Source organism: Neopsephotus bourkii, unplaced genomic scaffold (assembly GCF_033783945.1).
Source record: "Neopsephotus bourkii isolate Nb327-2 ecotype Australia unplaced genomic scaffold, CSIRO-AGI_Nbou_v1 NB_1053, whole genome shotgun sequence".
In the NCBI taxonomy this organism is placed as follows: Eukaryota; Metazoa; Chordata; class Aves; order Psittaciformes; family Psittacidae; genus Neopsephotus; species Neopsephotus bourkii.
In genome coordinates this window covers 1,433,053-1,456,658 of record NW_026901542.1, presented here as the reverse complement: position 1 = coordinate 1,456,658, position 23,606 = coordinate 1,433,053, and the positions used below count along the sequence as shown (strand labels likewise).

General features: G+C 43.2%; 1 protein-coding gene across 1 annotated transcript in view; it reads right to left on the bottom strand.

The window, feature by feature from the left end:
- Window positions 1–17,643, bottom strand: part of PDZRN4 (PDZ domain containing ring finger 4) — a 246,405-nt gene extending 228,762 nt beyond the window's left edge. Inside the window, exons 1-3 of the mRNA XM_061361171.1 lie at window positions 16,930–17,643; window positions 14,795–14,881; window positions 10,829–10,933 (exon numbers count right to left, since the gene is read on the bottom strand). Of these exons, the coding sequence (XP_061217155.1) occupies window positions 10,829–10,933; window positions 14,795–14,881; window positions 16,930–17,616 (879 nt within the window). The 5' untranslated portion in view covers window positions 17,617–17,643. The remainder of the gene's footprint in view (window positions 1–10,828; window positions 10,934–14,794; window positions 14,882–16,929) is intronic.
- Window positions 17,644–23,606: the final 5,963 nt, after the last annotated feature.

Genomic DNA, 23,606 nt, shown 5'->3' with positions numbered 1-23,606 from the left:
CATGTGGCACTAACACAAGGCGTCCAGTCTGGATTGGGGTGCCAAGCAGTGCCGGGGAATTGAAGGATTCAGCTCTGCTCTGGACTGCTGGATGTTATACCACTCAAAAATGCAATTAATACATTCAAGAAGAGCACAACAGCCTGAAAGCTCCTGGAACATTTATCTTTCAGGCCACAGTAGCAGCTGAAAAGGCTTGCTGACAGCATGAGGACCATATGGCTCCATACTTGCCACATGCCAAAGACTAGCCCAGCTCAAACTGTAACAGAGAAGTGTAGGGATCCAGATGTTTTAATTCATGCAAGACAGCAAATCCCTTCCATTTAAAATAGCATGCCTTCTTCCTGCAAGATGCTGGAAGGACTTCAGATATTAACCCACTCAATCAACATGCTTAAAGAAACAAATGCAAGATTGAAAGACTCTACTTAGAAACAGATGAGCAATATCTGAGCCACTGGGTCCCTCAAATGCTAGACATGGCAGGGGGGTTGGAAGTAGTTGATCTTAAGGTCCTCTCCAACCCCAACTATTCTATGATTCTATGTTCTATACAGTCAGTAAAACACAGATGAAGGGAAAAAACCCTCATGTTCTGTATCAACCTTTGTTGGACCATCTTCAACATTAGATAACCACTTCCAGACATGGTGATTCATAATTTCTCTAATTTTAAAGCTAAGCTATTTGATAGGTGTGTAGAATACAGTGATTTTTTTTCTTTACAGTGAAAACCTTATTTGCACGAATAGAAAACAGCAGGATATCAAGTTATGAATTTAATATTTTCCCCATCCCAGTCTTGCTACTTGAAAAGACATATTCCTCAAAGAAATATTATGTAAATAATATCCTGTAAATAACATACATAAACTGACTATGTAAATAAACACAGCAGCCAACAACAGTATTTCATAAACAAAAAAGCCTTCCAAAATTATTTGAATGAAGAGTGTTGAGTCATTCTGCGCTCCCTTCCTGAAGCAGCAGTGATTCAATCAAGTTGGGTCTACATGTAAAGTTGTAACATTATATTAGATTTGTAATTCCAAACAAGACACATTTATTAAAATGTCTGTGTATTAGTAACAAATGTGCTTTAGCTTAGTATACCCATTCTACCTAGCACAGTCTTTGATGGTGGTTTGAAGAGACCACATCTGCTCCTGAAATTTGAAATTTGATTTTTGCATTACAGCATGGTTTTAAATTCTGCAGAATTCTGCATTTTGCAGTGAAGTTCCCAAACGACTTTCTCTACATTAGCACTTCCATTTTCAAAGCATTTCAAAAGCACAATGCTGTACATGCTTCTGGATACTCCTATTCACAAGTTGTAAGGAGGAGCATTCTCCTGTTCACACTGCTGCATTTCAGAGCTTCTTAAAAACTAGGTTATTAATTTTTTAAGCAAAGCCATGAATAATGACTTCATTTCGAGCTCTTCTGCATTGGCAGACACTAATGGCTTTTTTCACTCAACCTCCAATTACAGCGAACAGCGATTAGCTGCTCCTTACAAATATAATTAGCTGATTAAGAAAAAGCATAGAGGAGATCAAAGCTCCTGGAGCATATATTCTTGGATTGCAAGAATCAGTTCAGTGACTTAAGAGGATAAAACACTGCATTCACACAACATATGTAAGCTGTCATCTCCTCTAACTGTGAGTTTGTTTCAACCACAATAAAGAACAGCCTTCGCAAAAGGCTGAAGAGGGCTCTTTTCACTTTCTGAAAATGCCAAGAGCTTCTGGGGTGCCAGCAACATGTGCTGCGGGAGGCACAGCTTCCTCACACATCCCTCAGTTCTAAGCAACAAACCCAGCATGGTATCAGACTTCATCAGAACTTTCCATAGCTTGACTAGGCTTCCTTTCCTACTAGTCTTCACCATATAAGCCTCAAACACTTAATTTCCCCTGACCCATCCTTAAGTGCCCTCTAAAGGTTCTGGTTCTTTCTATTCACTACATAGTTGACAAGACAGTCACCAGAAAATGCCTTTCCTCCCCTCAAACTTTCTGGAGTGTACCAAGTTAGGGTACTTCAGCTCCATACTCACCATCAAAAACACCATGTAGAATCAGAGAATCACAGAATAGTTAGGGTTGGAAAGGACCTTAAGATCATCTAGTTCCAACCCCCGTGCCATGGGCAGGGACACCACACTAAACCATATCACCCAAGGCTCTGTCCAACCTGGCCTTGAACCCTGACGGGGATGGAGAATTTACAACTCCCTTGGGCAACCCATTCCAGTGCCTCACCACTGTAACAGGAAAGAATTTCTTCCTTATATCCAATCTAAACTTCCCCTGTTTAAGTTTTAACCCATTACCCCTTGTCCTATCACTACAGTCCCTAATGAATAGTCCATGCCCAGAATCACTATAGCCCTCCTTCAGATATCTGTAAGAAAGACTTGGTCCAAGACCAAGGCAGTGGCAAACAATCACACCTATTGCCCAACCATCATGGAAATTCAGCCTATCAGTAGAAGAGAGAGCACATTCTCCAGGGCTGACCCAAGAGCCAAAAACCAAAGTGCAAAGTTCTTCATCACAAAATCTTACCACCTTCAGCAACAAATATGAAGATACATTTCTATGACCTTGTCTTCCCTAACATAAACAGACACCAAGATGTAAATATGCGGCTATGCAATTATTTGAAAAATCCCTAAACAAAACACTCCCCTGCACATGCCCTTCTCCTCCTGGGAAAGGGATGAAAGCAGCAGCATTAGTCAAGTCATTTAATGCATTCCTGAAAGTGCTTATGAACACCTCTAAAACCTCACATAAACAAAAATTTCCTCCAAACCTACTACCTCAGCTGCACATAAAACTGCATTGCTCCTGCTGCTGGATGAGGTGGAGATGGAAGTGTGCTAAAATTCCATTATTTTGCAAGGTTTACCTTATAGTTTAAAAAAAAAAAAAAAAAAACAACAAAAAACCCTGGGGAGAAAGAGAAAGATGACGTGTAGCAAAGGCAAGCTCTAACAGGGCATCTAGGAAGAAGCTTAGTTTCAACTTGCCAAGTTTCTGACACGTTATCCCTCGGGGGTGAGATTAGACACTTTATGAAGAGATGGGAGTGATCAGGCCTTCACACAGTGCCTAGGGATCTGTGGTGCATGGCAGCAACACCGTTTGTGGAATCTTGCAGGTTCTTACGTTAGTCAGCTCTTCCATAGGTTAAGGAGAATCCTTCCCACCCAACAGCTCTACTGACTTGCCAGTTTGCATACTGCCCCTCTTTGTGGACACAGTACAGCTATCACAGTTCTGCTCCAGTACTGCTTCACTTTATTTCACTATCAGAGTTCATGGCAATGTGTATAGATTATTCTATTTCACAATTCAGTTATCCCTATTCCTACATCACTTCCATTTCTCCCATATTTCCTATTTATGGGCAAGCACTCCTGACAAAACATTCAGGTTGGTGCTTTGCATTCTTTAATTGTAAAGCTCAGTTTCCCCTGTTTTTTGTCCTCCTTGCATATTCTCCTTCACTCTTCCCCTTATGCTCCTACAGCGATCCAGCTGCTTTAGAGATCTACTAGTCAGAACAAAACAGAATTATCTAGTTGGAGAGAGGGGGTTATGCACACTCATGTCCATGCAATACCTATTATGCCTAACCTCAGCCACCTAGATAAAGACCTGACATGGCAGAAGTAGCATAAAAGACCATTGTAAAATATCATTTTCACCACTTCCACTTAGTTAGCTCTCTTCTTCCATGTAGGATCACATTTCAGAAATACTCTCACCCTGCTTCTTCTGCCCCTTGTCCTCTGTTCCAGCCACCCTAGCATTTCTTTTGCTTTGCCTTCTAGGTGTCCCTTGCAGAGAAGCATCCAGGCACAGGCAAAGGTGCAGTACCCCAGCTAGCTGCATCTCAAAGAAGTTATGACTCGCAAGCTGAAGAGTCTTGCTGAAAAGGACAATACTGCCTTATTCTGCAAATAAACTACTTGGAGAGTTCATCTCGTGGCCCTATTCCAACTATGTTTGGCATTCCCACTTTTTTCCTTTTGGTTAAAAGCACTGTGAGCATTGTTTTCCCACAAGACCAATGTAGCATTATACCTGCACACTTGCCTGGTGGGTCTGTGAGAACAAGTCCAGACAAACATACCTGGGAAACCCTCCCACAGGCTTGCGCCTCTCTAGAGCTGGGCCACTGCAAGTTCTCAGCGGATAGAAACCTCTCAGATTATACCTCAGAAAACAAAAATAATTAAAACCAGTCATCTCATATAAGCCAAGACATTTTACAATTTTTCATGATGCTGCTTTACACAAGTATCAAAGTAATATCTCTGCATGTTTATGAATGTAAGACTCAATGCAATCAACTAAACGATCAAATACTGAGTTTCTGATCACAAACCCTTAAGTCATTATTCATTATTACCCTATTAACACCAAGTTCTCCACTTCTTTAATATAGTTTTACTTTATTTCTCCCTTCCTTTCAGTTTAGAAACCATTTTGTGAAGTCGTACTAAGACTTGCAAGAAAACATTACATATATGGCAGTGTAATTATTTCAGTAGCCCACTCCCTAACAGGTTTCACCAGAAAACATACAGAAATTTTAGGTCACATAAAGCCAGGAGACTTATGTTCTGTTTTTAAAACACAGACAATAAATTGCTGAAATGTTAAGTGCTTTTTAGATAGAACATAGCTTGTTTTCATGAACATAACATTCGCATTTTAGTTCACTGAACAGAGAGGAATGCAAGTACTTCTAAATACCTACAGCAAGACTAGCCAAATTTAGGCTACTGATGTTGGAAACTCAGGAAAGTACAAAAATCAGACACGCCAGGAAGCCTACAGTGAGATGTCAACTTCTAGCACAGACAACACACTGAACACTAACCTCATCCACCTACATGAGACCTAGCCTGCACAGCCTTCTGACAGTGGGCATCAGGAGCAGTAACCAGCTTTTAGATAACACAGCATCTATAGCAAAGACTAGGAGGAGAACCACAGCTACTGGTATTTATTCAGCCAGGGAGCCCCATCTTTCACATCTAGGAAAATGTCCTAGCTAGAAGATATTCTGTTTTAACAGTATCTCAAAGTTAAGGACTATGAAGTCAGAAATGCAAGTACCATGCAACGAAGCGTCATATAAGATGCAAAACCATACAGGAAAGAGAGAAGGTCTCATTTATGGGTACAAGTGCTTACCTAGGAAAGGGCAGGACCAGTATTCCAGATACAATCCCTGGAACCAGCATTTCTTTCAAGGCAGATTATCAGTGGATAATCCTGACTCCCAAACACCTGCTGTCACCCACCTCCATATGAGGAGAATGGGTGGAGGCTGGTCTCACACAGGGTAGCCCCTCCTGTAGTAATGAGGGCCTGGGTAGGTAAACTCAGTCCTTTGCAGGAAAGGCATAAATAGCAACCCAGATCTCTCACTTCTTGAAGAAGCATTCTGATTTTCTGTTAAGTAAAAAAAGTCAGTGAGGGCAGTAGCTCCTATTCAAATGAAGTTATGTACAGACCTGGTCCCGCCTGACTTTTAACAAGTTTCTTCAGATAGATGAAAGAAGTCAGGTGTCCAAAAACCTGTATCTCCACAGATGAGGGAGGGGTGAAAAGAGGCTACAGACATTTCTAAGTCTATGGTATAACCGATTTATTATCCCAGGGATCTTTCTGACTAATTATGAGTTATCTAATTAACGCAGGTGCCAGACCTGGCTACCTGCAAAGTAACATTATGAATTTGTTAAGGATTTAAGAGAACTTAATATACCTAAGGCTACTCTGGGCATATTTAGATACACCGAAATCCACACCACTAAAATTAGGTATATAAAAGTTTCTTCAGCTACCACCCAGATCTTGTGGGCCACATCATGTGCAGCTTTGGTTCAAAGCCATCCCAAATCTTCTAGCTCTGATCCCAGCAAGACATTTTTTAAGCTCACTGCTTCTACAGACATAATCTGACAGTGGAGATTCTTAGCCAAATAAATACAACCAGTATCAAAGATTCTGCTTGAGCAACATAGTGAGTGTAATGACAGAAACATGCAGAAGATAAAACATCACAAGGCTGACACACGGCACAGTCAGCAGTCTGGCAAGAGTTAAAAAGTTTCTGTAGGCGCTTTGCAGATGTAAGTTACTTCTGCCAGGATAAGCCTCAAGACTTCACTTTATTGAAACTGGCTTTGCTGACATGCGCTTGAAAGCCATTGCGTGTGCACTCTCCAAAAATAAGTGAAAAGAACAAAGGGAAACATGGAAAAGGGATGAAGCCATATTTATTATGTACTTATAGAGTTCAGGCTGAATAAACACAATACAGAATTATGATATATGGGCATCCATCTCATTTTTCAAAAAAGACTTAAAGATCCCAGGCTAAAAATGTTTTTCTTTCCCCTCTTCTCCATCATGCCTGCTTCTTAGCCATCAAGTTAATGAGAATCAACTGACTAAAATGCAGAAGGGCCAATATTCTCATTTCATTTGAGAGTAAAAGAACAGAAGCCTTTGCCTTGCAGTACAAGAAAAAGAAAAGCACTTGAGCCTTCCAGACCATGATGTGCTTACAGTTCCTCATATGAGTATTTTGGTCTTCAGCCCAAGCCCCTTTTACTTGCACACAAGGTTTTTCACTGCTGGTTTGTTATTTGGCAAACCTACAACAGAAGGTTCAGCTGTGACTATAGGGCTTTGTCTCCCAGGCAGTGTGAATTAACAGTAGCTCTTTTTCCTCAAATTGATGAAATACTGCTCTTCTTAAGGAAAAAAATAATTCACGAACTACATCTGGGTTGCAAATTCGGTCTTGGTCACGTATTTTATGTACAATACTGAAGTAAAAAGGTAAAACCATCACATCCCACTTTAGTAATACAACAGTGTTTTGCAAGACACTGTGACTTACAGACTGAAAGAGGACTTGAGAAAATCTGTCACTGTTTTTTCCTGAAGTTGGGCTCAAAAGTAGAGGAGATGATGTACCAATTTCTGTAAAAATGTAATATTATACAAAGAAAAAACAAGTATAAAGAATTGGTTCTGAATGGCTTGTTAACTAGGCATTAGTGTACTTGGAGCTCTAGCTAAGGTGGAGCCATTCTTATGTGAGCTAATTGCAAACTGAGAGAGTAAAACTTTCCTCCATACAGAAAGAGCTGCTTTTACTGCTCAGAACTATAAATATGTATAAAAAAGAGAAACAAGTAAAACACTTCTGTGTATTGGCAACATTGCCAAGGATCAAGCTGGTTTATGCTGCCTTGAGGAGGCTATTAGCAAAGATGAGCAGTGAACTCATTCAGCAGGAAAGACATGCATGAAGAGAGGGGGAGATGAAATGATGCATAGCTATAGAAGCGTGAACCATTCTAAACATGCTTTGTATTTTCTCCCAACAACAATTAAAATTCTTTGAGCTAGCACAAACTAATAGACAGTCCTGTGCATGGCTTGAGGCTCATCTCCTCCTCTCAGGACTCACAGGCAAGGTGGAAAGGAAGATGATAGAGATCCAAAAGTTAGAGGTCTGGTGGCTTTCTACCACTGCTCATATCCAAGGCATTCATGTTGGGAGTCACAGGTATCAATGCTGTACCTAGTTTTATGAGACGCTTTTTATACTGTGTGATTAGTGTTTAGCCCTAGACACATGCTGCACTGTGTTAATTTAGAGAGCTGGATTTTTGGATAATAACTTTTGAAAGCAGCATAAGACTAACATCTGGAGAAACCACCTACATAGAAGTAATTAATGAGGAAGAGTTCCTCCTTGACAAACAAATAATGATCATTTTTGACTTGTACTAAGATTCCTGAATGGACACATTGCTGAAACGCTGCTTGTGCACATCACTGTCCCAGGCCACTTTTACACTGCATAAACAAGTTAATCGTGAATAAAGAGGGTAAAGGTGTGCCTGAAATCTTCAGTTCCTTGGCAGAACAGTGAAAATGATCAGTGAGGGTCCTGTGACCATATACTGTGAAGAGCTCCAGCCCCTCAACAGGGTACATGAGGCTGGCATCATTTACCTGTCACCCTCACCCACCACCACCCTGCCAGCCCACAGGCATCTGTTTCAGGTCCTCAAGCACAAAATAATGCTTACCTGAGGGTAAACCCCAAACAAACATCAACCTTTTTCAGATGAAAGTGTCAAAGAGGCTTTATGGCCCACATTCTGGGCACACTGATCTCAAAATCCTCCAGGAACTCAGGTAATTTTTTTTACACTTAGAATAAATACCTCAAGAAAGAAATCTGATTCCCCCTTGGCACCCTTTCAATTACCATAACAATTACTTGGCAAAGTTGCTGCCATAGATAATGACATATATAAAGCAGAAGGCACTACTTATGTTTGCCAGCCTTGACTCACAATTCCAGTTGCCAATGCCATACGACTGTAAAATGCATTTGCTGAACTAGATTACCCACAAGATGATCACCTGAAATGTACACAACTCACTGTAGTCAACCAAGTGCAGTTAACATTTGTTAAACATCTGATAAAGCACTGAAACAAATTACCTTCTTTATTTAGCAACACGCCTTGAGAACAGATTTTCTCCTGATTTAATGGGATGGCTCTGTCCATTATCCTATTAGCTACGCATTGCTAGAAACACTCCGGGCATCACATTGCCAAACAACTGACTGAAGCCATTAAAGGCTCTTCAAACAACATTGCTTCCTTCTGCTCTTGATTACTGAAAAATGGTCTCATAAAATATTACCCATTAGATAAGATCACCAAATGAGTGAAAAGCAAGCAATAAGAATCAACTTTTCACCAATGCTCATATTCTGTGTATCTGCCAACACTTTTGAAACAGTTACACCATCCAACTTATTTCCTCACAGCAAAAGCTTTCATATTGCTCTTTTACAACAAACCAGCAGTGCTGGCAGGGCATCCTACTACAAGAAGACATCAATAGCCATGCATGGGCAAGTTAAAATTCAGCCTTTTGACTCCACCTGCTTCCTTTGTCTAGCATGGAGGAATAAATACTTACTAGCATTTCATTTAGAAAGTCTTAATGTTACCTATTTTTACTTAATCTAACAAATTTTGAAACACTGAAACATCTAGTAGAAAATTTAGCCTAACCCTGAACATTTTAAAATGCTTGCCTGAACACAAAAAAGAAGTATATCCAAAGCTGTTGTATATTAATATGGTAAAAAACAGTGCTCCATTCAGAGCTGCATGAATACTTAAGCTAGACTGGATCTATAGGTTCACATAAAATTGAAATCTGTATGCTCCTAGTAGCACTTTAACTATCAGTATGATTTTATGCAGCTAGAGTTTTTCAACAAATAAAAATCAAGCATCAATTCTGGTGGCATTTTATTAAATGACTTCAGGTTTAATAAATCAAACTTCTTTTGTGACATATTTCTTCCTCCAAAACCACGCCATTTTGTCTTAACAATCAAGGTACTACAAAAGAAAAGAAAATAAAGCAGGAAGTGTTGAGCAAATGCATAAAACTATACAGCTGGTCCGCCTGTAGAAAACACAATATGGTAAGTGAAATACTAATGTCAGAAGAGCATAGGTTTTTCCAGCATAGGGCTGCTGTTACAGAAACAATTGGATGCAAAAGCTTTTTGTGTGTCTTGGGGAGATAAGTTATGCTTCAAGTGCGGTTCTGCTCAGCTTGGTTTCTACCAGAGGTTAGTGTATCTGCCAGCTAAGAGCATGAGTTTTAGTTTTCCAAGAAAATACATTAATCTGGTTTCACACACCGCTCTAGGCTCCCAACATTGACTGCAGTGCCAGCATTCAAACACTCTTGGCTTAAGTTTCTAGTCCTTAACAGCAAAATAATGCAAGAAACTAGCAGCAGCAGCAGCACTCTGCATTTGTTTTTCCAATCCACTTGTTTCGTGTGTCTTTGCTCAAAACCCTGTCCAACTGGCAAGTTTGCGCAATGTTTCTAAGCCTCCCCTAAACCCAAGGCAGGAGTGATGTATCCTAAACAAACCCAGCAGCTCCTGGTATATGCTGCCATTCAGAGAGGTGTATTAGAGCTGTGATGTGAAACGCCATTTTGACAGCACCCTAAGGAGTCTATTTCAGTGACTGAAACAGTTCCTTCAAGACCTTTTAGAAGGCTAATTACAGTTACAAACGTAGGCTAGGCAGCAACCTATTCTTCAGGCTGAGTTTCTGGTATTTTTTCATTTCAATTATAGTTATTTTATGGGAAAAAAAAACCTGCATACCACACAGGAATACAGTTCAACATTTCCTTGCCAGCATATTACATGCCTGGGAAAGAGCTATATTGGTCCTGGTAGGAACAACAGATGATCTACTTCTGATCATATAGCAGAAAGTACTTTCTTTAACTGCTTAAGAAGCTTCATATCACTGCTTACCAACACAGCTCCTCCACGAGGCCCCAGTCACTACAGTAACATCTACAGGGCAAAATCAATTTCATAAACCTGTGTTCCATAGAATCACTTGCCTTCTTTCTGAAGTTAATGAAAAGAAATACAAAATGCCTCTCTTGCTTACTATTTCAGCATCTACACCTTTGCCTCACTTAAATCAACTTAATCCCAAAACCAATACATGCGTTAGTTGTTGGAAAAATCCATCATTTGTCTTCATATCTGAGAAATGTTTGAGCAGTTCAGTGTACAATCATGTTTAGACACAGCAAAAGAGGAAAATTACAACATGCTTAGTGTAAAAACCATCAAATCCTTGATTAATCTGATAATATAACAGCCGAATCCACTGGTGGGTTGTGGGTTTTTTTCTTACCTCAATAATCTTGTCATGAATTTGCAGGCCTTCTGCTTTGTCTGCAGGTCCATTTTCCAAAATCTTTGACACATAAATCCCCTCAGCAGATTCCTCCTGATTGTTCTGTACCAGGTTATAGGGAAGTTGCAAAAAGGGCCACATTAGTACAAGAAATGAGATGGTACTAAAATCAGAAGCAATGAAAAATGCAAATCCACCTGAAACATACAGCTCACTTTTCAAGCTAAGAATTAAGCTCCTTGGGATTTCCTTTTTTCTTTAAGCTTGCTTAACACAAACCAGTCATTAATCAAAAGGACAGAATGAATGGACTATTCCAGCATTTTTTATAAGATTATCCATTTACTTCTGGTTATTTTAGTCTAAATGAGACACAGGGTGCAGTGGTAATCAGATCCCAGCTAAAATATTTAAAGCAGATCTCAAACTTCACAGCAGATAGTGACTAGCACAGGAGAAGATACTCATGTAAATGGATGCACAAGTGCTTCTCTGGACAGAAAGGGCACCTGCAGTACTTCTGCTTGTACATTTTTTTTTCTTCATTTGAAAATAAAGCTCCAGGGAACAAAGCGACATTAGCTCGCTGGCATGTAACAGTGATAGGATTTGGATGGAACTGGTTAACCTCATAAATCCTATTCACATGGGAGACTGAGAACTTGCTCAACTGTGAAATCCATACAGATCAACTGCAGACAGAAAAAAAACCCACTTCCAATTGATCTCTACACATTGATACGTACAACTTGCATGAAGGTCAAATTTAAAGCAGTTATCTACCACAGCTGGAATGACACACCTGATGTTGTGGCACATGCTGAAATTACTTCATCACGATCATTTAAAATAGTTTAAAATCATTATGAATAATGAAATAATGCCAAGCAGACACTCCCCACTTAAAGTATTTTTAAGTGTTCACACAAATATTAACCTAGATAGCAATAAATGACGGCATCTCTTTCCCGATGATCTATGTTTTGGATAACAGTTTACAGGATGCTTATCTCCCTTCTGTGCCTGGTGAATCCCTGACCAACAGCACGATTCATATGTGCCCAGGTTTCTAGGTCTAGGTCCTATGCACTCATGGGGAAAACATAAGTTTTCCTATTAAGAAAATGATACAGGCTCAACAAAAAAAATGGAACCACTATAAAACGTGCTCTACAATATGTGGCAATTGTCTCATGGAGACTCAACCCAGGTAGATTACAGGTTAACAAATATTTGATTCAACACTGTGCTAGTCAGACTATGATTTCCTAAACTCTTTATTTTCCCCCATTTGGCACAGAGACTCATAGGTGTCAGGTAATAAGCAAAAGGGAAACTTATTAACAGCTCCATCAATATTTTGAAATGATGAACAAACAGGGAAATGAAACTCTGATAAAAGAAGCATAACAGCCATTAATGAACCACAGGAGGTGCACGAATGGTTTTTTCCTTGAGAAAACAAAAGGCTAGATCACAGTACCTTTGCCTACATAAAACTGCACTTTTTCTTCCAAAAGAAATTACACTGGCTTTTTCAAGAGCAATGTATGACCCAGTAAGAAAAAGGGTATTTCAGTCTGACATGCCGGTACCCAGCACTCCTGACATGGAAATGTCGCATGCTACATACTGAGCTCTTGAACCCTGTCACAGAGCCCACCAGCTGTGTAGCACGGATGCTACAGAGACAACCAGCTCACCCAACCCTTAGCTGAGTCTGTGGGTGACAGCAGGAGCCCCAAGCTGTGCCCACAGCTCCCTCCAGCCTGGCTTTGCCATCGTGTCTTGGGCGGAACAGCCTCCACACCACAGCCTGCTCTGAAGGACAGTCCTCCCACCCAGCCAGAGCTGGGGCCCAGGACAAAAATGGGGATCAAAGCAGCCGTGCTCCATTAAAATAATGATTCACCTCCCAGAAACACACACTTAGTGATATGAGTTCTTTCCTGATGAAATAAAAAATGAGCTTATGGTGAGTCTGCTCTCCACCTCCCTGCAGGTAGAAGGTGAAGAACAGTGGGGAAGCCTATTATGGGTTGAAAGGAAACACAGCCAACGGAACATATTACCCAAGTTACCAAGAGTCACCTGCTTTCCAATGAGAAAAACCTGCATTGTATTTATAAAAGACAAATAATAAGTGGTGAAGGAACGCATTCCCACATAGGTGACTAATATAATGACACCACTGTTCTGCTCTTCTGCTGCAAGACCCAACTCTTCATCCAAAGGTACTTTTTCCCTGAACAAGCTGAATGTACACATCGCTTTCATGAACTCTTTTTCATTGTGTTACCAAACGAATCCTGCTCCAGTATTTAATTTTTTGAACAGAGTTTTTTATTGTCATTATTTGAGCCAACTCAATCCTTTTTTCCTGTTATATCCTTTGTCTGATGTATGTTGAGTGAGACCTTATACCAATACCTGGGAACTGTCAATCAGACATCTGTGGTATTAACACATATCACAATGAGTACAAAACAAAAGAGAATTTACAAAGTAAAGTTCAAAGACTCAAAACCCTCCAAGACCCAGCTCTGCCTCACAGCTTCACTAACTTCTCCCTCTCCAACTATCAGCGTTAATGGAAAACCATGACCACTTCCTTCTCTCCAGCCATCAGGTCTCTCTACAAACAGTGCTATGAACCTTTATATATTTACCCTTTACTCCTTAAACTTCTTGAATGTTCATTCAAAAACCCTAACAGTCTGTAATATAAAAAGTCTGTTCCAGTATGCACTGTCAGCATTTAAGTACTTCAGAGAGGCTCAGCTGCCATTCCAAGAAAGATGAACACCACAATCCCTTTTCCCTGCAGTTTTCCTACAGCTGTAAGTAACAGCAACTAACAGCTACTGCAATCCAATCTAAAGATAGTCTGGACTTTGTTACTGGTATACTCAAAATATGGATATAATCAAAGCTCATGTATTTTATCTTAGAGCCACCTGTTGTCTCATCCTTCCATTAGGAAATCTAAGAAACTCTTGCTTTGGATTTATAGCACCAACATCTGATAACTGCTGGTCTTCATATTTACCCACAGGGAACAATAAATAATTCAGCCGTGAAGACAGTGAACTTCTTAGGCTAATGGGAGCAGACTCTTTGGCACCACTAAATATAGATTCAGAGCAGAAGATTGCCAAACTAACGTACAGGGTCCCATTCCCCTTCTCAGTAATAGTAGGAGGTTACAATTCTCCCACTTAACAAGAACCTGATCAGTGCATAATTATTACCAAGCCTTTTTAATCAACTATTAATTTTCCAGTTTAACAGGTTTCTTTACCCTTCATACGCAATGACAATCCTGATTAACGCTTTTGGAAGGATGAAGAAAAAAATAAAGCATATTCTTATGCATATTGTAGGGGGGGTTAGTGATCCTCATGCATATTCTGTGGTTTCCAATGAAGTTTCTAAACCTAGACTGATGAGACTAGACTGATTGAAGATACAAGATCAACAAAAACTGTTTCAGTTCACAAAGAAGGAAAAAATGAAAGCAGGGATGTGAGAGCAGGACATGTGCTTAAGCTACCTGAGTTATAGAAGCAAATTTTCATCTCTCCTTTAAACATATAAAAAACCCAAGCTGTTTCCAAACAGTCCAATGGCTTAATCCTGATAAGTGACTTTTATAAGTAGCCCCAGAGATTTCCATTGAATGGTTTGCATGGATACAGATTACTCACAGGGGGACTGAGTGCAGATCAGCCTAAAGTTTTAAAGCAAAAACAATGGGAACACCTTTCCCAAAAGTAATAATTCAATTCTCACTAAAAGTATGTCTTTAAACCAGTGACTCCAATTACACCTGATAATACACAATTCTTCTATCTCTGGAGCTGATTCCATACCTACTGTCATGGAAAGTAATTCTTTTATTACTAACATGTATATAGTAACAGAAAGTAGGTCAAAATACCCTACAGTTACTTCTGCCGTTACCTGATTGGGTCGTCCTCCTATAATATTGAATCCCAATGTATCATTTTCTCGGTGTAGCATGATCGTTAATGGTTTGGGTTCTCCTCCCTAAGAAGGAAAAGGTGAAATACTGTTAAATAATACAGTCTCAATAAGACAATTTTAAGTGAAAATACTAAGTTACGAAAGATTTTTAGCTGAGGCCTTTAGGTAAGGCTTAAAGGAAAAATAGGATGAAAAGATAAGAGTTATCTATCAAAAACAGTGATGGAGTAAAAGATAAAAGTTAAAAAGAGAAAGAAACATCTTCCTTCAGTGGAACAGCTAAAGGATGGTAAAACAAAATCAGTAATTAAAAAAGAAAAAAAATATTTGGAGGCTTTAGCACAGCAAGTGAGCTCTTTTTACCTCCTTCACACAAAATAATAGTTAAATTTCATGAGCTATATTTCACACAGGAAAAAAAAAATCACCCAGCACTGCTAGGTGTTTGCGTTTGTCAGTCTTTATAAATTAGTTGATTAGTATGAATTTGACACCTAAATCAGGTATACCTTTCAAAACAGTTGAATTATAATACTTAAAAATGAGGCCCATATTTTATTAACTGTGACAGTGCAATGCGTTACTGCCGCATGTTCCATTTGATTTTAATGAAGAACAGTTTTACTTTATTGATAGTTTTTCTTCCAAATGCCTGTTTTATTCATCACCCCGGCCTCATCTGCAGAAGAGCTTTCGGCGCGGCAGTACATACAGCAGCACCTACCGGCACTGCTAAGACATGACAGATGCTCCGCAGCTGCCCAGAGGCAGCGGTGCCTCCCGCCTATCCTCACACCTCCTGCCAATTCCTCACTCAAAATCCCGGTCTTTCCCCTCCCTCCTACAGCCACCGCTTTCTCGCACACCTCACTGCTGCCTCCCTTCACATGAGCTTATCCCATCTGCCAGAAGATGAAGCAGATGTTTTAGCATAGCTCCCAGAGCCAGCAACCTAACCTTCATGAATTAGCTAACCAGAGGAAAGAGAAAAATATTAAATATTCAAGTTCCCAAATACAAAGTTCCTCAACGCCACGAATCCCCATGTTTCCAGGCCCTCAGGTGTCCTGCAAACGATATTTCCTTTCCGCTTCCCATGCATCAGTCACATTGCCTACCATGCTACATTGCTTCAGGAGTGACTTTAGCTGCTCAGAACTTTTTCACTGGGGATTTTGCTTCCCAAGGGTCCATAAAAATTTGGGTAAAAAGAAAAATTATTTGCACTGAAACACTCCTCACCACGGCTGCAACCAGCAGTGCCAGAGCTTACTACACAGCGATCTTCCAGCCAGGAGGTAATGCTCGAAATAAAAAATCAGCCCCCTTAGAGGGAGTTAAGCCAGCTCACCAGTACTCTGAGATCGCTTATTTAGACTAAAGGAAACGAGCCGCTGTCTCAGCAATGTTATCAGCCCTGAGAAGAGAGAGAAGCACTGCACCCATCTCTGCTATCAAGCATCAACTGCTACTCCATCCTACCAAATGAGACTTTCCCATCCTTTAACCTTTCAGAGTTTACAATCACTACACCCCATATTAAGACAACTTCTTGGCTGCCCAAATAAAAGTTAAAAGTCAAGCTCCGTGCCCCTCTGCCCAAGCTTCTGCCGGTCCCAGCTGGGGCAAACTGAGCAGCCGGACTGGCGTCGTGACCTGATGCGGGCATCCTGACCGGAGGAACCGCGGCCAGCCGACGAGCGAGACCCCCATCCCATTCCGCCAGGTTCCCACCTCCTCCGGACAGGCAAGCGACGAGCCGCGCTCGGCCACCGCCGCTCCCAGGCACCGCCGGTCTCGCCACCGCCCCGGGTTTCGGTCGCAAGGACCGACAAGAAGCGTGTACTCAGTTGGGGCCGGTGGTCCCATCTCCCCGGGAACGGGCAGAAGCGGCTCGCACCACCCGGGGAATGAGCGAGAGGATGGAGAGGTATCGGGCTGTGTCCCGGAGAGGACCTTGGGATGACTGCCGGCCCCCGGGCACACCGTTCCCATCGCTACCTCTGCGGGTCGTCACAAGTTGTGCACGACCAAACCCGCCCCGGGGACAGCATGTCTGGAGGGGGCCGGCCGGGATGTGCTGCGCCGCGGGTCCCTGCCGTCGCGCTCACCTTTCCGGGCTGGCCGCCCGCCAGGTCCCGGGTGATGCTGCTGATGTGGCTCATGTACTGGCCGAACTTCGCCTGGTACCGGCGCGCCGTCAGCTGCACCTCGCTCTGCAGCGCCGAGAGCTGCGCCAGCAGCGACTTCTCCCTCCTGCTCCAGCGCAGGGCCTCCCTCTTCAGCTCGGGACGCGGCTCCGGGCTGCTGCTGCTGCCGCCTCCCCGCAGCACCCGCAGGCAGCGGTGCCCGACCCCCGCCCGTGGCCGCTGGGGCTCCTCCGGAGCAGTTGGTCTTGGCTGCCCCGCGGAGCAGTCCCCCGAGCGGCCGGGGGGCGTCCCACCCCGCGGCTGCGGCTCTGCGGGGCCCGGCGGCGGCCCGTAGCGGCACGCCGCAAGGTGGGCGGGCAGCTCCCGCAGCCGCACGGTGCGGCCGCAGCCCCGCGGGCTGTAGTCGCACTTGACCTCCAGCTTCTGGACGAGGCTGCGCAGGGGCAGCACGGGGCGCAGCTCGGTGGCCGCCAGCGGCCGGCAGCGCAGCGGGCAGCGGCGGCGCCGCGCCGCCCAGGGCAGCAGGCAGCCGGCGCAGAAGACGTGCCCGCACGGCGTGGACAGCGGCTCCTCCAGCACCCGCCCGCACAGCTTGCACTGCAGCTCCGCCGCCACCGGCGCCGCGAAGCGCGAAGGGTCGAAGCCCATGGCGAGTCCAGGGACCGAGAAACTTTCGGCGCCGCGGCCCCGGCCCGGCCCCGGCGGCGCTGGAGCCGCTCCCGGCGGGGCGGGCGGGCGGCGGCGAGGGGTGGGCGGAGGAGCGGGGCCGCGCCGGGGAAAGGCGGGCGGCAGCGCCGAGCCGGAGTTGCCAGCGGCTTCCCCCCACCCTCGCGCATTAACTCCCTCTCCCCGGCGCTACCGCCCCGCGCTCAGCCCTGGCACCACCTCCGGCCTCCCGGGGCATCCTCGCTACGCGGTGGGGCGAGGGGCGAAACGCGGGACGAGGGATCCGCCGCTGCCCTCCTACCTGCGGGCACCGTCCCAGCGGCCGAGCGGTGCCCGGCGGGTCACTCGAGGCTGGGTTAAGGCTGGGGGGTAGGAAGTCCACAGGCTGCAAAGCAGCGAGTCGCTCGGGCTCTTTTACGTGCTGGTAAATACCGCACGTGTGTGAGTATGCCCGCTCCAGTTCTCTCCAAAAGGCTCGCACCTCTTGTGCTCCTGTTTGAGCTGTCAGGGCACAGCAAGCTGAAGTCCCTAGTACTAAGGCTCTCTTTGTTGCCACATCAAACAAACAAAAATACAGGATAAGAAAATTGCCTGTTGAGCTCCCTTAAACAACAACATATGCATAAACAACACTTTCATTTTAAGAAAAGCTAAAACACAGCAAAATTTGGAAACGCGTAGTTAGGATCAATAACCAGCCTGGATTCTACCCCTTCAGTGCTGCACAACCCACAACATACACTGAAACATGAAACCCCCAACACATTCCCCACATAACTTCAGTATTGAAAACACAGGGCCAGCTTGCTGCCCCCCAGCGCTGTGGAAAACCTCCCGGAGTGGAGCAGGATGGAGCCCACCAGGGGGTTTCTTTGGTGGGCTCCTTCACATGTGGGTCAGACACCACCCCTTTTGGGAAAGACATCAGGTTTGGGCTGCCTAGGCCCAGATCAGAGGGTACTTTCTGGACTGAGGACTCCTGAGGCACAGCTGGGGTGTGCACTCACCAGTTCTGCAATTCTCACCTCAAACTCTGAATCCCAAGAGCACCCCTCTGGGAAAGCCGTCAGGGATCTTGAGACCCACTAATGAATGGTTCTTTTCCATAACTAAGAAGACAACACAGGGGCAATGCAGCAGAGGGAAGTACTTATCCCTTTTTCCGAAAGCAAGAAGCAAAACTCTTCATGTACCTGCCCCTAGAACTGTACATGGGACCACAGATCTCAGTTAAGTCCACCCATAACATCCTTAACAAAAGATTCTTTGGAATTTTAAACCATCAATTTAAACCATAAATTATTGGCAAAGCCTCACAGAACATCTACAGACACAAATGTTACTGAGAAGCACCAGCAACCTACCATTTCTGACTTGCCACACAGAAACCCACAGTTTTAGTTGGATTACCATGGCCGTAAAATAAATAAACACGTGAACTGCACCATCAAATAGTCTCATAGCTTGGAGACAATGCACTGTAATGCATTATTTCATTGCAGATCAAAATCACATTCTCTCCCACAAAAAAAAGAAATCAGACACCCTGAGTAACTAATTATGGTACCCAGACTGTTTTTTGATTATCGAGTATATCAATTGATTTTAATTGCTTTGTTCCTAGGGTTAGAATCAGTGTCATTCTGAATGTTACAGAAAATTACTGAAAAACAGCGTTCTTCTTATCCTTCTTTGGATTTAGCTATTCGGTTGCCTTCATTATTTGTTTATACCATCCCTTCTGTCCCAGTGTATCTTCTTTACCTCCCTATACACGTCCCAGAATCTCAAGTCTGAACACTAGCTGTAACATCTACACTAATAATTTTAACTGGGCAAAGAGCAGGCCCTGATACTGGGACCTGATCTGCTAAACTGGTATTACCTATGTTAATATGCTGATGTGATGCTTGGCATGGTTTTGACTGACGCCAAACCACACTCAGGCACAACACAAGGGCTGCAGGGCTGGGCCCAGGAGATAGCTTGGGGTGACCATCCTGCTTTAGGGACAGCAGCTTAGGGGTGAGGTTGTGAGTCCTTCTGGGGTCCGTGGCACATTTCACTCACCAGAACAAATGCAGCCAAAGGGAGATAGAGCCAGGCTGCCTCTCAGAGCCTTTAGGCTTCTTTTAGTATAGGTGATTAACTAGATGAAGGTTTAGGAGTCCCATGGTAGGCATACTTTAAAAGCAAACATCTGTCCTTTCTGGGCCACTTTGTGTGAAATGTCAGTGCACTGGCAAAATTGTTCTTAGTTGTGCCCTTCCTCTGTTCATGCTGGAGTAAGAAACTATCTTTCTTTGTCAAGATGTTGACATAGATGGCAGCACAGGCAAATGGGTTTATATCAAAAGTAATTTTCCAGTGCAGGAACCTGTAATACAGACAAAGGTACAAAACTGATCTAAAGGTAACAGCTGTTAGCATACCAGACCTCCACGGAAGTGGGTTCACATGGATAAATGCATGCAAACATTACCAATACATTTACATGGGAATATTCCTATTAGTTTTATTAGTTCTGATGTAATCAGGTAATGGAAAACACAATCCTTGTACTTTCCGAAACTGTGCATAAAGAGACAACTTAATTATAACTTTGCTTGCTCATGTGAGGTCTCAGCACCTACAGCTCTAGGTTTCATACAGCCACTCCAGTTATGGCTTCACTGCAACAGTCAAAGAGGAAAACACAGACTAAGTGAGACGGGAAGATGCTGAGTAGCACAGGTACAGCAGTGCCCTCAGGAACACTGCCTATGGCTGCAGCTCTGTACAGCCCCACCACTTACACCAGGACTGCACCAGTCATGGATCAAATAAATGTGTGGTGGCTTGTTTCCAGGGCAGTCCATCTCTTCAGCAGTTTCTACCATATTCCCTTTTACTTTACCCAGTAAAGCAGCAAAAGTAATCTGAATAGGAAAGCGCTTTTTTAGTCACACGTACCTAGAGACATACATGCACACAGTCATGATTTGAGGTAGGATTTGATGGGGTAACTGCTGCTGAGGGAGTTCTTGATCAGCACAGAAAGCTTGCTGCTCCTGGGCATCAGAGATGGGAGGAACTGCAATTTAAAATATAAAATCAAGGGTTTTTCTGCTCATAGCTCATGTCTCATCCTAAGAGGATTTGCAGGTTAAATTCTGAGCTATACAGCTGTTCCCAAATCTGATGAAAGAATCCCAAGGTAAGAATTAGTGCTCTGAAATCCTGAAGGTAACTGGAAGACTCCTGGCTCCACTGAAGTAAATGGGGAAAATCCAATGAACTTTCAACTCATGTGTATTTTTGCATTTTTCCCCTCATTTTCATAATCATTTTGCCCTATTATGCATCCGTAGGATTTCAAAGGAAGGTTCTTTTCCCAGTCACACTCGTAAAACCCTGTAACTAATTTAGAGCCAGGAGGACTCAGCAACTTCACTCTGAGAGCAGAATTTAGACATAAGCATTTCCTATTAAAACCTATTATCGCCAGAAGTCTGGAAAGAATGAATGCCGTGGCATTCTGCAAGGGAAAGATTATAAACATACAGTTAACCTATATAACTCCTGTTTCATTGAGGAGAATCACCTCAGAAGGGGTATTTTTGCTTTTATTTTCAAGTCAGCAAGCACTTTTTCTGCGCCACGGTTTAGCATTATGGCATGTTAAGAGAGTGTTGAGAAAGTGTCTCTAAGATGGAACAGTAAAAAAGTCTGAAAGCTCCTGGTTATTTGCTGAAACTTGAACAAGTATTTGCAGTCATCAGTTAAGGAAAGAAACTTCAAAATAAAAAAAAATGCAGACATTCAATGAAGAAGTTTACCTACAGAAAACATTTATGATCTATATTGTCTATCGGCACAAAGACACTATATGGTCTCTGTTTAATTATGATTGACATCAAATGTGTCAATGGTCAACTTTGACTACTAGAAAAATGAGAACGGGTCTTAAAAAGCAGTACGTAGGAGGTCTGGATTTTGGACCTGCCTCTCTCGTCCACTGAATGTCCTTACCTATAAATTCATTTCATTTTTCACTTCACTTTCTAAATGTAATTCAGCTAATGCTACCCAGAAGAATTCACAGCAGTCATCTGAAGTCCCTATACAATGCATGTCACTGTCAAACCCTCCACATTAAGTAGTCCTTAGGGCAGTCGAGAGACATCAGTACCTTCCCATGAGAGGTGGGTAAAAGCACCTCCAGTATGTGCTGTGAAGTCTGACCTGGGAGGTGTGCTCTGAGGTCAACTGCCAAGACTAACCCCTGTAGAGAGAGGAAGAAAAGGAGCAGTGAGATTGTTGAGCTGCCCAGTGCTATAAAAGCTAAATGCTCCTGAGTGCACCTGTCAAGCCTTGTGGGAGCTTAGCTGTTAGAAATACAGGATGCTGTTGACTTTGGACACCTCCAGCAGCTGAACAGCTGTATTTTTCAGTAGTAAATTTCTACTCAGAGTCCTGTGCTACAAAGCCTGTAAGTAGATATAAGCACTGTAAGGTTGCTTTTCCACACCTTCTTAGTAGAATTATTTTAACAGTAAACAGTTGTGACAGAGGAAAGTGCTGCTACCTCTGTTTTGCAGAAGAGGAGGTAGATAACTAAAATTCTTCATGTTCTGGGTCAAAATGGTTCACATAAACTGGAAGTGCATGTCAGGGCAGGGAACTGGGACTACCCTCCTTTTTCTCTTTAGGAAACTATAGACAAGGTAAGGTCTTCTCCTAAACTGGAAGCCCAGTCTGTGTGGTACACCTGGACTTCACCAAGAAGTTTCTGATAGTTGGGAAAGCAAGTAGTGAGACCAGGCTCAAGTGGGGAGAGGAAAAGGAAAGCTGAGAGCAGTTTTCTTATTCCAGGAATGGGTAGAGTACAGGAATGAATGCAGGTGTCCGGACTGCATGAGTACATGGGGATGTGTGTTTCTTTAAATCTCTAATGGCAAACTGCATTAGCAAAGGCAGGAGAAGACCATGCACTTGACCCATAGGACAAAACAGATCAATACATTTGTTCTAGGGCTGAGACAGTGCTTTTTCTGAATTCCATCCCTTTTATTTTTCTTGTCTGGTATTAAAAGAAAGCTGCATTTTAACATGGCAAGAAAGAAGGGGCGGGAGAAGGTGAGACCCAGGCTAAGAGAAGGCAGGTCTTCAGTATATTAACATCTCACACTTGTCAGGCCTGTGCTCAGCTGTCTGGTAGCTCACTTCAGGCTGTGCTGTCCTCGCTGCTGGTCACACCATGGCCAGAGCTGTGGGTTCAGCTGCAGCCTAGGCAGAAGGCTCTAGCAGTGGGGATAAATGTAAAGGTACATGGGAGCCCTGCCTTTGGTGTTTCTATCTCATTTCCCTTTCCCAACCCAACTGTTGCAACCCTCAGGTGTCCCAGCTTCTAAATTTGTCCTTGCAGAGCCAGTCCACATACAATGCAGTCACCTACCGCAGACACCTCCTCTCAGCACAGAGCTGCTCCCTATGGGTATGCAGATACCAAAAGCTTTCCATCTATTTTAGCATCCATTAGCTCAAGCGAAAAAAGTCTAAGGGGATGATTTTTCACATTATGAAAGCTCAGCAGCTGCTCTTACTGAGCAGAGCCACTCACTGTTGCCAGGCTCCTTTGAAATGACAGAGCCCAAACTGGTTTGGAAAGGAATCACCTCATTCATTGCTGGTGACAGTCCCTCCACAGTCCTCTTGCCCTTGCAATACTTGATCAACCAGCAAGCACGCAGTGGCAGTTCCTGGGGCTTCCTTTTCAGACAGTAAAATTACTTAAAAAACAAAGATGGAAAAAGAGTCACCTTGTCCAATGTCAGTATCAGACAGGCACACCAGAAACTGAGATAGAGGCAGAACTTCAGTTTCTAAATTCAGCAGATCTTGGTGAAGGCTTTGATAGCTGCTCAGATTAGTAGAAATGCTTCAGGGTATTACCCTTCTGTCTTTTTCTGGCATGTCTGTTGGCAGTGTTA